At 37.8% G+C, this 15,735-nt stretch overlaps 1 protein-coding gene across 1 annotated transcript in view; it reads right to left on the bottom strand.

The window, feature by feature from the left end:
- LOC308289432 (NACHT, LRR and PYD domains-containing protein 3-like) overlaps positions 1 to 14,925 on the bottom strand; it is a 48,455-nt gene extending 33,530 nt beyond the window's left edge. Inside the window, exons 1-3 of the mRNA XM_080731121.1 lie at positions 14,794 to 14,925; positions 4,344 to 4,688; positions 217 to 495 (exon numbers count right to left, since the gene is read on the bottom strand). Coding sequence (XP_080587247.1) covers positions 217 to 495; positions 4,344 to 4,688; positions 14,794 to 14,911 — 742 coding nt within the window. The 5' untranslated portion in view covers positions 14,912 to 14,925. The remainder of the gene's footprint in view (positions 1 to 216; positions 496 to 4,343; positions 4,689 to 14,793) is intronic.
- Positions 14,926 to 15,735: the final 810 nt, after the last annotated feature.

The following is a 15,735-nucleotide window of genomic DNA, read 5'->3' as shown; positions in this document are numbered from 1 at the left end:
GGTGTTTACAGAGGTTCTAGAAGGTGCTAGGTGAACTCTACAGTATTTATAGTATTGTTTAACAGTGTTACAGTAGAGTAGAGGTGTTTACAGAGGTTCTAGAAGGTGCTAGGTGAACTCTACAGTATTTATAGTATTGTTTAACAGTGTTACAGTAGAGTAGAGGTGTTTACAGAGGTTCTAGAAGGTGCTGACAGTGATGTAAACATAGATTACCTTTGACGTCATGGCGTGGTGAGACAGCAGTGTGGTTGAAGCGTGGCAGGTGAACTCTACAGGTCACATGACCTGCTGTCCTCACTGTCACATTCCTCTGGACAATGTAACAGTGTTGAGAAGGTCTGTCCATCACTGAGGGTTCAGCAGTGATGTTGTTTCCATCAGCGTCCAGCCAAGACATCTCAGGTTCAGGATACCAGCAGCCAGAATCACAGCTCAACGATACGCCACCGTCTGTTGGTCCATTTGAAGAGATCACTGGCTGAGACACAGCGCCTGAAAAACACATCAACACTAGGGGTGGGACGATATTGGTATCTCACGATACGATATCTATCACGATATTAGGCTCTCGATAACAATAATATCACGATATTCGATATATTGCGATATTCGATATATTGCAAGAAATGTCATCAACAATATATCACGATATTTGTAACTGAAAAATAAAAATAACCATAAAAGGCAAAACTCTGGAATCATACATGTATTCCATTCATCTTACAAGATTATTTTATAAATTGGCTAATAAGTAAATGAGTCTTGCCTCCTCAAACAACAAACACTGCAACTTTGTAACCTGCCCACAAGTTGTCTGTCCAGCACAACAATGGTTAGGCCTACTAACTAATCAATCCATAACTAAAAAGCATTTAGTGAAATGTAGCCTAATTGTCAAGAAACACACAACAAAATAGGATTGACACGTGTAAAAGATTTGCATGCATGCAAAGTGCCTCCTCTTGTCTTAACAGCAAAAATAACCTCTAAAATAGTCTATATTGTGCAAAATACATTTACAGGAGGAACAATGATTTCTCAATAGTGAGAGTGCAAGTAAACAAATTTGTTTCATGTTCTTATTGCTTTGATAATAATACAATAAAATACAATGAAGTTAAATCCATATCAGTGGTGAGGATGTATGAATAAATACAATAACATGAGGGAGATCGAGGCAAAGGGGGAACATCATTGTGTTTGAGTGTGCGTGTGTGTCTGTATCACTTCCATTCATTATATTAACATGGGTGTGTATATTGTGCATTTGTGTATTGTAATGGTGGCTGTATGTGTAGGCCTACAGTATGTGTGTGTCCACTGACTAAACACAAACAGAGTTGTGTTGCTCAAATTAACATCACCTTGTTGTACATTGAAAATAAGATGCAATGTATCCTCCTCTCCATTCCTCCTCTCTGCCCCTCTGATGGTCAGAGAGCGCAGTTGACAGTCTGCTCTGGACTCTGGTCTGAACAACAACGTAACTTTCACACTCTCTTCCTCACATGTGCATAATATAGGGTGACCAGACGTCCCGTTTTACCCGGGACAGTCCCGTTTTCAAGCTGCGTGTCCCAGTGTCCCGACAAATATCTCTAAAACACTAATATGTCCCGGTTTTCAACATTCACTGCAAAATTGTCCCGGTTTTCACCAGAATTAAAATAATAGTAGCTGTTTTCAGTGGTTGCATAGACATTTATCATGTTCTTTTCATGAAAACATGCTCACCTAACCAATCAGAAAAAAGGAACAAATTCATTGCGTGTCTGAATTCAACGCTGAGGCTGATTGTCAATCACTCACTGCCTGTTTGCAACCCTGCGGTGCGTGTGTGCGCGTGCACGAACGTTAGAGAATGGGCACGCGCGTGCGCGGTAACGTGCGCATTGCTTTTAGGGTCCCAGTTTTAGGCAACAGTGTTTTGCGTCCCGGTTTGAGTGGCTGAAAATATGGTCACCCTAGCATAATACTGCCACTACTGTCTCATTTATCTCACTAGCGCCCCCACTACAAACAGTGCAGGCGGCTGGCGGTAATGCACCATAGTACTGCACCATACAGTAGGTTAAATGGGAAATCCCTGGTGTTATGAAAAGTCGATATTTGCCGGCAATTTATCTATAATTATCGCGGGAGGTAATAACGCGATATATCGCCCCAGGCCTAATCAACACCATAAACAATAAACATTGTAGAACATGACTTCTGTCTGTCTGACGAAAATGGAGTCATGTGATCAGTGATGTCATGTGATCAGTGAGGTCATGTGATCAGTGATGTCATGTGATCAGTGAAGTCCTGTGATCAGTGAGGTCATGTGATCAGTGATGTCATGTGATCAGTGAAGTCATGTGATCAGTGAGGTCATGTGATCAGTGAGGTCATGTGATCAGTGATGTCATGTGATCAGTGAGGTCATGTGATCAGTGATGTCATGTGACCAGTGATGTCCTGTGCGCGCATGTGCAGCCTTAGTGCAGCAGGTGTTCTGAGTCTTTGATTAGACAGCAGCAGTTATCAAGCAGAGCGGTCTGTTAACCAGAAATATCAGACCTCTGATTTCAGCTATCAGAATCAAGCATTCAAACAAGCCATGCAATAATATATTATAATCATAGTAAATCTGTCTCATACATATACTGAAGAAAACCTGGACACTGACATTCAGTAATTGGGTGATCAAAATAAGAACATTTGTAATGGGGTGTAAAAGCAGAATTTTCCACAGGCCAAGCCAAGGTTTGCCACGGACACTTCTGTCTACCTATTGATATCTTTATACCTGTGATGAGTGATACAGGTATTTAAGGGCTTTCTTAACAGGCAGGTTGGAAGGTACAAATCTTTGGGTCCTGACAACACCACACAGGTTACAGTGGGAGGGAGGGGTTTATTAATTCAATGTTTACTAGTAAGACACCTGAGGGTGGAATGCGACCTCAGGGTGACATGCGACCTCGCCCTAAAGGGCAAGGTCGCGCCAATTCTTGACTATCTGGCCAACCACAGCGTTTCTCTGACGATTCTAGTTATCATTCTGGGGGGAGTTTGTTCATGTTTTTGTGAGGGTATCAACCCTAGGAGACACGGGGAAAACATGCAAACTCCACACAGAAAGGCCCTATCGCCAACCCCACCTAGGGTGTGAGCGATAGGGCCTAAACATGGAGATGTGGAGAACACTATATATGAAGATAGTCCAGTCCATCATGTCATATGGGACTACCGTCATAGACAGTAGCCATTGTTAGGCCGGAGTCAATGGCTGTCTGTCTGACTGTCTGTACAGGAAGTAATGTCACATGACATACTTTTTATGCCCATATATGAGTCATTCTGTACAACATCTCCATGTTTAGGCCAAACAGGTTTTCTCCATTTCTCCATGTATAGGTCCAAATGACCTCGCCCTAAAGGGCGAGGTTGCGCCAATTCTTGACCATCTGGCCAACCACAGCGTTTCTCTGACGATTCTAGTTGTTGTCATTCTGGGGGGAGTTTGTTCATGTTTTTGTGAGGGTATCAACCCTAGGAGACACGGGGAGAACATGCAAACTCCACACAGAAAGGCCCTATCGCTCACACCCTAGGTTGGGTTGGCGATAGGGCCTTTCTGTGTGGAGTTTGCCTAAACATGGAGATGTGGTACAGAAGGACTCATATATGGGCATAAAAAGTATGTCATGTGACATCACTTCCTGTACAGACAATCAGACAGACAGCCATTGACTCCGACCTAACAATGGCTACTGTCTATGACGGTAGTTCCATATGACATATTGGACTAGACTATCTCCATATATAGTGTTATCCACATCTCCATGTTAGGACTCATATATGGGCATAAAAAGTATGTCATGTTACATCACTTCCTGTACAGACAGTCAGCCATTGACTCCGGATTAACAATGGCTACTGTCTATGACGGTAGTCCCATATGACATATTGGACTAGACAATCTCCATATATAGTGTTATCCACATCTCCATGTTTAGACAGCCAATGACTCCGGCCTAACAATGGCTACTTTCTATGACGGTAGTCCCATATGACATGATGGACTGGACTATCTCCATATATAGTGTTATCCACATTTCGTGTAGCCGCCCTGTACAGGAAGTGATGTCACAACTCGCTGACATCACACTGACATCACAGAGGATACGGACGGTCACGAGGATACGGAAGGAAGGAAGGACACTCAAGTGACACGGTTCTTCAGAGTATATGCGACCTTCGGTCGCAATAAATGTTGGTTACAGTGTTGTCTTTGTACAATGTTGTGTTGAAGTGTGACTCTTTGCTCACAGCATCACTAGGACAATACAACTTACCAACAAGGAGCTGGATCAAAGTGTAGCTGTACAGTTGTGGAGCAAAACACTTGTACTTCCCCTCGTCTGAGAGCTTCACGCTGGACAGTTTCAGAGACATGTTACCATTATGAAGCTGTTCAGGAAACAGGGAAAGCCTGTCTTTGTACAGCGGGTTCAGGGGTTCCTTATGTTTGTAATGTCCATCTTGGAGGAGAAAAATGAGGTACGGCTTCAGGTCAGGTCTGGACCACTCCACTGTCTTCCTACCCATGTGGACTGGTGGTTCAACACGACATGGAAGGATCACCTCACCCCCCACTGTGACCAGGATGTCCTGAGAAGAGCCGATCACCTGATGTTGTCCTTAAAACAAAAGCACATGAAACACTGAGTTAAAACAACATGAAACACTGAGTTAAAACAACATGAAGCACTGAGTTAAAACAACATGAAACACTGAGTTAAAACAACATGAAGCACTGAGTTAAAACAACATGAAACACTGAGTTAAAACAACATGAAGCACTGAGTTAAAACAACATGAAACACTGAGTTAAAACAACATGAAGCACTGAGTTAAAACAACATGAAACACTGAGTTAAAACAACATGGAGCACTGAGTTAAAACAACAGCACATGAAACACTGAGTTAAAACAACATGAAACACTGAGTTAAAACAACATGAAGCACTGAGTTAAAACAACATGAAACACTGAGTTAAAACAACATGAAACACTGAGTTAAAACAACATGAAGCACTGAGTTAAAACAACATGAAGCACTGAGTTAAAACAACATGAAACACTGAGTTAAAACAACATGAAACACTGAGTTAAAACAACAGCACATGAAACACTGAGTTAAAACAACATGAAACACTGAGTTAAAACAACATGAAGCACTGAGTTAAAACAACATGAAACACTGAGTTAAAACAACATGAAACACTGAGTTAAAACAACATGAAGCACTGAGTTAAAACAACATGAAACACTGAGTTAAAACAACATGAAACACTGAGTTAAAACAACATGAAACACTGAGTTAAAACAACATGAAGCACTGAGTTAAAACAACATGAAACACTGAGTTAAAACAACATGAAGCACTGAGTTAAAACAACATGAAACACTGAGTTAAAACAACATGAAACACTGAGTTAAAACAACATGAAACACTGAGTTAAAACAACATGAAGCACTGAGTTAAAACAACATGAAACACTGAGTTAAAGCAACATGAAACACTGAGTTAAAACAACAGCACATGAAACACTGAGTTAAAACAACATGAAACACTGAGTTAAAACAACATGAAACACTGAGTTAAAACAACATGAAACACTGAGTTAAAACAACATGAAACACTGAGTTAAAACAACATGAAACACTGAGTTAAAACAACATGAAGCACTGAGTTAAAACAACATGAAACACTGAGTTAAAACAACATGAAGCACTGAGTTAAAACAACATGAAACACTGAGTTAAAACATGAAACACTGAGTTAAAACAACATGAAACACTGAGTTAAAACATGAAACACTGAGTTAAAACAACATGAAACACTGAGTTAAAACAACATGAAACACTGAGTTAAAACAACATGAAACACTGAGTTAAAACAGCATGAAACACTGAGTTAAAACAACATGAAACACTGAGTTAAAGCAACATGAAGCATTAAAACAACATGAAACACTGAGTTAAAACAACATGAAACACTGAGTTAAAACAACATGAAGCACTGAGTTAAAACAACATGAAACACCGAGTTAAAACAACATGAAACACTGAGTTAAAACAACATGAAGCACTGAGTTAAAACAACATGAAACACCGAGTTAAAACAACATGAAACACTGAGTTAAAACAACATGAAACACTGAGTTAAAACAACATGAAACACTGAGTTAAAACAACATGAAGCACTGAGTTAAAACAACATGAAACACTGAGTTAAAGCAACATGAAACACTGAGTTAAAACAACATGAAACACTGAGTTAAAACAACAGCACATGAAACACTGAGTTAAAACAACATGAAACACTGAGTTAAAACAACATGAAACACTGAGTTAAAACAACATGAAACACTGAGTTAAAACAACATGAAACACTGAGTTAAAACAACATGAAGCACTGAGTTAAAACAACATGAAACACTGAGTTAAAACAACATGAAACACTGAGTTAAAACAACATGAAACACTGAGTTAAAACAACATGGAACACTGAGTTAAAACAACATGAAACACTGAGTTAAAACATGAAACAGTGAGTTAAAACAACATGAAACACTGAGTTAAACATGAAACACTGAGTTAAAACAACATGAAACACTGAGTTAAAACAACATGAAACACTGAGTTAAAACAACATGAAACACTGAGTTAAAACAACATGAAACACTGAGTTAAAACATGAAACACTGAGTTAAAACAACATGAAACACTGAGTTAAAACAACATGAAGCACTGAGTTAAAACATGAAACACTGAGTTAAAACAACATGAAACACTGAGTTAAAACAACATGAAACACTGAGTTAAAACAACATGAAGCACTGAGTTAAAACAACATGAAACACTGAGTTAAAACAACATGAAACACTGAGTTAAAACATGAAACACTGAGTTAAAACAACATGAAACACTGAGTTAAAACAACATGAAACACTTAGTTAGTTCGTCATTCTGTAATCAGCTGTCAGTCAGATGACACTTTTCTACATGTCAATCACAGCTCATGTTCTCTTAGAGCTTCCTCTTTCATTTCATCACTGATTCTCAACACTGATGATGATGATGATGATGCAGTCTGAGTCGCTCTCGGGCACACAAAGAAAGACGTGGCGATGGCTTCTCGTAATGGAACAGCCGGCGCTAATGGGAAGCTAACTCTATACAGCATATCTCACATCTCAGCCTCTAATCTGTGGTAAAAAATAAAGCCCCGCCCCTCACGAATGCTTCTTACCTTTTGTGAACATTCTGTCCAAAAAGTAAAGGTCCTATCCCTTCTCTCATCTGTTTACTTTTCAAGCGTGGAAGAAAATCCAAGCAGCGTGTTGAAATAAAGAGTTTATATCGCTCATTTTGTCAGCCGGTGCATTATTTTCCCCACTATTATTTGTTGTGTCTATACAACGTGATGTCGTGATCAGAGGAGGTAGCGTGTCTAAAAAACATGGGACCTGCATAGGTAAAAGTACAGTTTCATGACAGCACAAATCACTGGTACAAGGTCAACTAAAAAGAGATCCTAGTAAGCTTTACTACTTATTTACACAGGAACCACTTCATGTATCTCATATAACACTGAAAGATAGACGGATAGAACACAGTAGGCATACTTTGCATTGGATAACATCAAATATAAAATCAGATAATTAAGAATAAAAGGAAAAAATAACAATGGCAATGGCTTCAGAAAAAAGGCCTTCTATAAGGAGGTTAGAGGCATTTGGGGGTAAAAGTGGGTTACCAGGCCATTTTACATAATTCAAGGCTGCTGAATCTGGAAAAACCTGGTACCCAAAAAAGAGTTTTTTAACCTTCTAATTTGCATATCAAAATGGCTGCAGATTTAGCACTATTTCTTCAATAACTCTATAACAAAGCAAGCAAAACTGACAAATAAAATGTATATATCTATGTTTTGAGGGTTAGACAATGTGTTTTGTTAATGTAATTAGTGGTAAGCTTACTCCTAAATATGCAAATTGGATGGTTTAACTCACCCCTAGAATGAGTTCCAGCTACAGAACTGGTATTGACACCTGGTTCTGGTTCCCCTTGAACTACTGGGAAACACTGAGTTAAAACAACATGAAACACTGAGTTAAAACAACATGAAGCACTGAGTTAAAACAACATGAAACACTGAGTTAAAACAACATGAAGCACTGAGTTAAAACAACATGAAACACTGAGTTAAAGCAACATGAAACACTGAGTTAAAACAACATGAAACACTGAGTTAAAACAACAGCACATGAAACACTGAGTTAAAACAACATGAAACACTGAGTTAAAACAACATGAAACACTGAGTTAAAACAACATGAAACACTGAGTTAAAACAACATGAAACACTGAGTTAAAACAACATGAAACACTGAGTTAAAACAACATGAAGCACTGAGTTAAAACAACATGAAACACTGAGTTAAAACAACATGAAACACTGAGTTAAAACAACATGAAACACTGAGTTAAAACAACATGGAACACTGAGTTAAAACAACATGAAACACTGAGTTAAAACATGAAACAGTGAGTTAAAACAACATGAAACACTGAGTTAAACATGAAACACTGAGTTAAAACAACATGAAACACTGAGTTAAAACAACATGAAACACTGAGTTAAAACAACATGAAACACTGAGTTAAAACAACATGAAACACTGAGTTAAAACATGAAACACTGAGTTAAAACAACATGAAACACTGAGTTAAAACATGAAGCACTGAGTTAAAACATGAAACACTGAGTTAAAACAACATGAAACACTGAGTTAAAACAACATGAAACACTGAGTTAAAACAACATGAAGCACTGAGTTAAAACAACATGAAACACTGAGTTAAAACAACATGAAACACTGAGTTAAACATGAAACACTGAGTTAAAACAACATGAAACACTGAGTTAAAACAACATGAAACACTGAGTTAAAACAACATGAAACACTGAGTTAAAACAACATGAAACACTGAGTTAAAACATGAAACACTGAGTTAAAACAACATGAAACACTGAGTTAAAACAACATGAAGCACTGAGTTAAAACATGAAACACTGAGTTAAAACAACATGAAACACTGAGTTAAAACAACATGAAACACTGAGTTAAAACAACATGAAGCACTGAGTTAAAACAACATGAAACACTGAGTTAAAACAACATGAAACACTGAGTTAAAACATGAAACACTGAGTTAAAACAACATGAAACACTGAGTTAAAACAACATGAAACACTTAGTTAGTTCGTCATTCTGTAATCAGCTGTCAGTCAGATGACACTTTTCTACATGTCAATCACAGCTCATGTTCTCTTAGAGCTTCCTCTTTCATTTCATCACTGATTCTCAACACTGATGATGATGATGATGATGCAGTCTGAGTCGCTCTCGGGCACACAAAGAAAGACGTGGCGATGGCTTCTCGTAATGGAACAGCCGGCGCTAATGGGAAGCTAACTCTATACAGCATATCTCACATCTCAGCCTCTAATCTGTGGTAAAAAATAAAGCCCCGCCCCTCACGAATGCTTCTTACCTTTTGTGAACATTCTGTCCAAAAAGTAAAGGTCCTATCCCTTCTCTCATCTGTTTACTTTTCAAGCGTGGAAGAAAATCCAAGCAGCGTGTTGAAATAAAGAGTTTATATCGCTCATTTTGTCAGCCGGTGCATTATTTTCCCCACTATTATTTGTTGTGTCTATACAACGTGATGTCGTGATCAGAGGAGGTAGCGTGTCTAAAAAACATGGGACCTGCATAGGTAAAAGTACAGTTTCATGACAGCACAAATCACTGGTACAAGGTCAACTAAAAAGAGATCCTAGTAAGCTTTACTACTTATTTACACAGGAACCACTTCATGTATCTCATATAACACTGAAAGATAGACGGATAGAACACAGTAGGCATACTTTGCATTGGATAACATCAAATATAAAATCAGATAATTAAGAATAAAAGGAAAAAATAACAATGGCAATGGCTTCAGAAAAAAGGCCTTCTATAAGGAGGTTAGAGGCATTTGGGGGTAAAAGTGGGTTACCAGGCCATTTTACATAATTCAAGGCTGCTGAATCTGGAAAAACCTGGTACCCAAAAAAGAGTTTTTTAACCTTCTAATTTGCATATCAAAATGGCTGCAGATTTAGCACTATTTCTTCAATAACTCTATAACAAAGCAAGCAAAACTGACAAATAAAATGTATATATCTATGTTTTGAGGGTTAGACAATGTGTTTTGTTAATGTAATTAGTGGTAAGCTTACTCCTAAATATGCAAATTGGATGGTTTAACTCACCCCTAGAATGAGTTCCAGCTACAGAACTGGTATTGACACCTGGTTCTGGTTCCCCTTGAACTACTGGGAAACACTGAGTTAAAACAACATGAAACACTGAGTTAAAACAACATGAAGCACTGAGTTAAAACAACATGAAACACTGAGTTAAAACAACATGAAGCACTGAGTTAAAACAACATGAAACACTGAGTTAAAGCAACATGAAACACTGAGTTAAAACAACATGAAACACTGAGTTAAAACAACAGCACATGAAACACTGAGTTAAAACAACATGAAGCACTGAGTTAAAACAACATGAAACACTGAGTTAAAACAACATGAAGCACTGAGTTAAAACAACATGAAACACTGAGTTAAAGCAACATGAAACACTGAGTTAAAACAACATGAAACACTGAGTTAAAACAACAGCACATGAAACACTGAGTTAAAACAACATGAAACACTGAGTTAAAACAACATGAAACACTGAGTTAAAACAACATGAAACACTGAGTTAAAACAACATGAAACACTGAGTTAAAACAACATGAAACACTGAGTTAAAACAACATGAAGCACTGAGTTAAAACAACATGAAACACTGAGTTAAAACAACATGAAACACTGAGTTAAAACATGAAGCACTGAGTTAAAACATGAAACACTGAGTTAAAACAACATGAAACACTGAGTTAAAACAACATGAAACACTGAGTTAAAACAACATGAAGCACTGAGTTAAAACAACATGAAACACTGAGTTAAAACAACATGAAACACTGAGTTAAACATGAAACACTGAGTTAAAACAACATGAAACACTGAGTTAAAACAACATGAAACACTGAGTTAAAACAACATGAAACACTGAGTTAAAACAACATGAAACACTGAGTTAAAACATGAAACACTGAGTTAAAACAACATGAAACACTGAGTTAAAACAACATGAAGCACTGAGTTAAAACATGAAACACTGAGTTAAAACAACATGAAACACTGAGTTAAAACAACATGAAACACTGAGTTAAAACAACATGAAGCACTGAGTTAAAACAACATGAAACACTGAGTTAAAACAACATGAAACACTGAGTTAAAACATGAAACACTGAGTTAAAACAACATGAAACACTGAGTTAAAACAACATGAAACACTTAGTTAGTTCGTCATTCTGTAATCAGCTGTCAGTCAGATGACACTTTTCTACATGTCAATCACAGCTCATGTTCTCTTAGAGCTTCCTCTTTCATTTCATCACTGATTCTCAACACTGATGATGATGATGATGATGCAGTCTGAGTCGCTCTCGGGCACACAAAGAAAGACGTGGCGATGGCTTCTCGTAATGGAACAGCCGGCGCTAATGGGAAGCTAACTCTATACAGCATATCTCACATCTCAGCCTCTAATCTGTGGTAAAAAATAAAGCCCCGCCCCTCACGAATGCTTCTTACCTTTTGTGAACATTCTGTCCAAAAAGTAAAGGTCCTATCCCTTCTCTCATCTGTTTACTTTTCAAGCGTGGAAGAAAATCCAAGCAGCGTGTTGAAATAAAGAGTTTATATCGCTCATTTTGTCAGCCGGTGCATTATTTTCCCCACTATTATTTGTTGTGTCTATACAACGTGATGTCGTGATCAGAGGAGGTAGCGTGTCTAAAAAACATGGGACCTGCATAGGTAAAAGTACAGTTTCATGACAGCACAAATCACTGGTACAAGGTCAACTAAAAAGAGATCCTAGTAAGCTTTACTACTTATTTACACAGGAACCACTTCATGTATCTCATATAACACTGAAAGATAGACGGATAGAACACAGTAGGCATACTTTGCATTGGATAACATCAAATATAAAATCAGATAATTAAGAATAAAAGGAAAAAATAACAATGGCAATGGCTTCAGAAAAAAGGCCTTCTATAAGGAGGTTAGAGGCATTTGGGGGTAAAAGTGGGTTACCAGGCCATTTTACATAATTCAAGGCTGCTGAATCTGGAAAAACCTGGTACCCAAAAAAGAGTTTTTTAACCTTCTAATTTGCATATCAAAATGGCTGCAGATTTAGCACTATTTCTTCAATAACTCTATAACAAAGCAAGCAAAACTGACAAATAAAATGTATATATCTATGTTTTGAGGGTTAGACAATGTGTTTTGTTAATGTAATTAGTGGTAAGCTTACTCCTAAATATGCAAATTGGATGGTTTAACTCACCCCTAGAATGAGTTCCAGCTACAGAACTGGTATTGACACCTGGTTCTGGTTCCCCTTGAACTACTGGATGTGAGAACCAAGACTGTGAGTGGTTCATGGGCCGAGTTATAGGAGATGGAAGTCCCCCCAAAATATACCACTCCATATCTGATCAAATTGATCAAAATCAATCTAAATATGGAATCAAACTATCTGTCTGTGGTGTTGGGTTGAAATACAGTATACAAGACAGAATTTCAGAAATCCCCATGAGTCTATTTATGGAATGTCACTCCATTGATGTTTTTGTTCATCAGAATGTATACTTTGGCCAGGATTTTTACATGGGATCATCTAAATCTGTATTTTAGATGTCCTAATGATGCCAACAATACAGATGATACAGATAAGTAGCAAAGATAATGTAATAAGGAGGGTGCCTATGAACCCCTTTTAGCCATTTAATAAACCATTTTCTGTAATGGTGCCCTCCAATTTGCATATTTAGGAGTAAGCTTACCACTAATTACATTAACAATACACATTGTCTAACCCTCAAAACATAGATATATACATTTTATTTGTCAGTTTTGCAGAAAAAACACGTGCTCAGGTATTAGGAGGGCGTCAGGAGTCACAGGAAAAAAGGATGGGTGTTTTCATTAAATCCATCATGGTTAAAATGGAGTTTGAAGTTACAATGGGTTTGTATAGGAAGGGGGCGTGTCTGATTGATTGATTGATTGATTGATTGAAGAATTTATTAGAAGTTTGCAATAGAAAAAAGTACAGTTTCATGACAGTACAAATCACTGGTACAAGGTCAACTAAAAGGAGATCCTAGAAAGCCGAGGCTTATTTCCACAGGAACCACACTTTAAGTATCTCATATAACATTGAAAGACAGACGGATAGAACATAGTACTTTATCTAGGATAATATCAGTTTCAAAAGCATAACATCAAATACAAAGGCAGAAAAAAAAGAAAAAGGGGGGGGGGGGGGGGCATGGGGGTTTAGTCTATTTACAAGTCACGGGTAGCAGCTGTCTGAAGGTGACTTTTCATACCAATTTTGAAGGAGGCTAGGGATGTGCTCTCCTTTAAGGCTTGTGGAAGGGCGTTCCACATGTTGATGGTATAGCAGGAGAACGAGTTAGAGCCTTGTTTAGTGTTAAATCTACGTTGATGATGATTAGTGGAGCTGCCTCTGGTGTTGTGATTGTGAACATCCTTGACCTTTAAGAAGTAGTTTGTCAGGTACATGGGAATCTTGGAGGTGTAGTGTATCTTGTACACCAGGCCCATTGCAAGATGCTGTACTCTGTCAGCTACTTTGAGCTGACAGAGTACAGCATTGATTAAATGAATATCAAATATCTAAATCCAAACTGAATCAAGCAACTCTAGAAGCCTTATTATATGATAAAATTACACAAAGTTTTTTGAAAGAGAAATATATCCCTTGAATAAATAGTACAAAATGTACAATTCGGCAGCCACTTTGTTATGCAAATTAGAAGGTAAAAAACTCAAAATTTAGTTTGGGTACCAGGTTTTTCAGATTCAGCACCTTTGAATTATGTAAAATGGCCTGGTACCCAACTTTTACCCCCAAATGGTATCCCACTTTTACCCCCAAATGCCTTTAACAATCACATTTTTCAGAAATCCCACCCATCTATAAGAAAAGGGAGGCTGGAGCGCTCTGCCTTTGATCTCTGCTCAGCTAGGGGGAGGGGCTTTATGGATGCACCCCCCCCCCCCCCCTACGTTTTCCTGAAAGTTGGCAGCCCCACCCTCACATCCCCTCTAGATCGTTGTGACCGTTATTTTCTGCGTGTGTTTGGACATAATAAGAAAACGCCAATAAAATGATTAACTAGTGTTGAGTTCCACAAGGTTTATAATGAGACCGCGTCTGTGGAAAGTCTTCACTGTCAGAAACAAACCTCATATCATGTTTAGAACTTTTTTCCCTTCTTTTTCTCTTTTTTTCTTTTTACCCGTAAATGATGTTTTTTTTTCTTTCCTTTTTTTTTAAGGTTATAAGCTATAACTTCATCACACAAACATAGCAAGATGTGAATATAAATAATTACTACATTGATTGGGACGAAAATCTATTTAGGCCTATACATTTCCATTTCTTAAACAGTCTCGGATAGAGGTTTCTAACGATTTATGTCTGACAGTTGAATTAATAATATATGAATAACTTTACCAACCTGTAACAGAAGCAGAGTAACAGTCGCTCCATGACATGTAGAGATAAATCACCATCCATGACTTCAGAGTCCACAGAGTGACTTGGAAGAAACAATGAGAGACAAAGCGACCCGCCATTTTGTCTCTTCCTGCTGCTCCGTGAAGAGTTGGGATTAAACTTTGTTGTTTCACTGGAAATAAAACTCAAATTTAAGGCATTATGAAATCCAGCGCATTTCCGCCTCTGTTCTTTTAGCAACAATAACCTGGCAACAATACGACTTCTTGTGGCCGATCTCTTCAGAATAAGAGTATCCATGAAGCCATTAAAAAAAAGAAAAAAAAAGATTAATTTGCACATGATAAGCATTTAAACCAAGCTATACAAATCAAATTAAAGTATTAATAACCAGAGATGGGCAGAATTTGAAATACATGTAGACTATTTGAAATACGTATTTGAAATACTTTTTTATATTTTGTAATTTGTATTTGGCTGGGATGGAAAAAATGGTTGTAATTTGTATCAAAATACTTTCAGGTCTAGTATTTTCTGTATTTGAAATACAAAATACTTTTTTAAAGTAACTTTATTCTCAAATGGACACATTTTAAACATAGGTTTAAACTGTACAGGGAAAGACACATTTTCTTTCAATCTAATTAGCTGGTGGTCCAGGTGTGTATGATACAGCCATAGCATAGCACTTGATTTTCTTCAAGTGTAACGTGCGCAATGATTACAATATCGAGTTACTTGCGCCAGCAGAGCGAGCAAGTACTGCATTCGGCTACATATGTAAGTAGGTACAGTAGGGTTAGGTACAGTAGGGTTAGGTACAGCAGGTAGCTGTGTGTGTTTAAGTACTGCGTTCGGCTGCATATGTAAGTAGGGTTAGGTACAGTAGGGTTAGGTACAGTAGGGTTAGGTATACAGTAGGTACAGTAGGGTTAGGTACAGT

Source organism: Nannobrachium achirus, assembly GCF_963921795.1.
Source record: "Nannobrachium achirus genome assembly, chromosome: 8".
NCBI classification, from domain to species: Eukaryota; Metazoa; Chordata; class Actinopteri; order Myctophiformes; family Myctophidae; genus Nannobrachium; species Nannobrachium achirus.
This window is presented reverse-complemented; position numbering and strand designations above follow the sequence as displayed.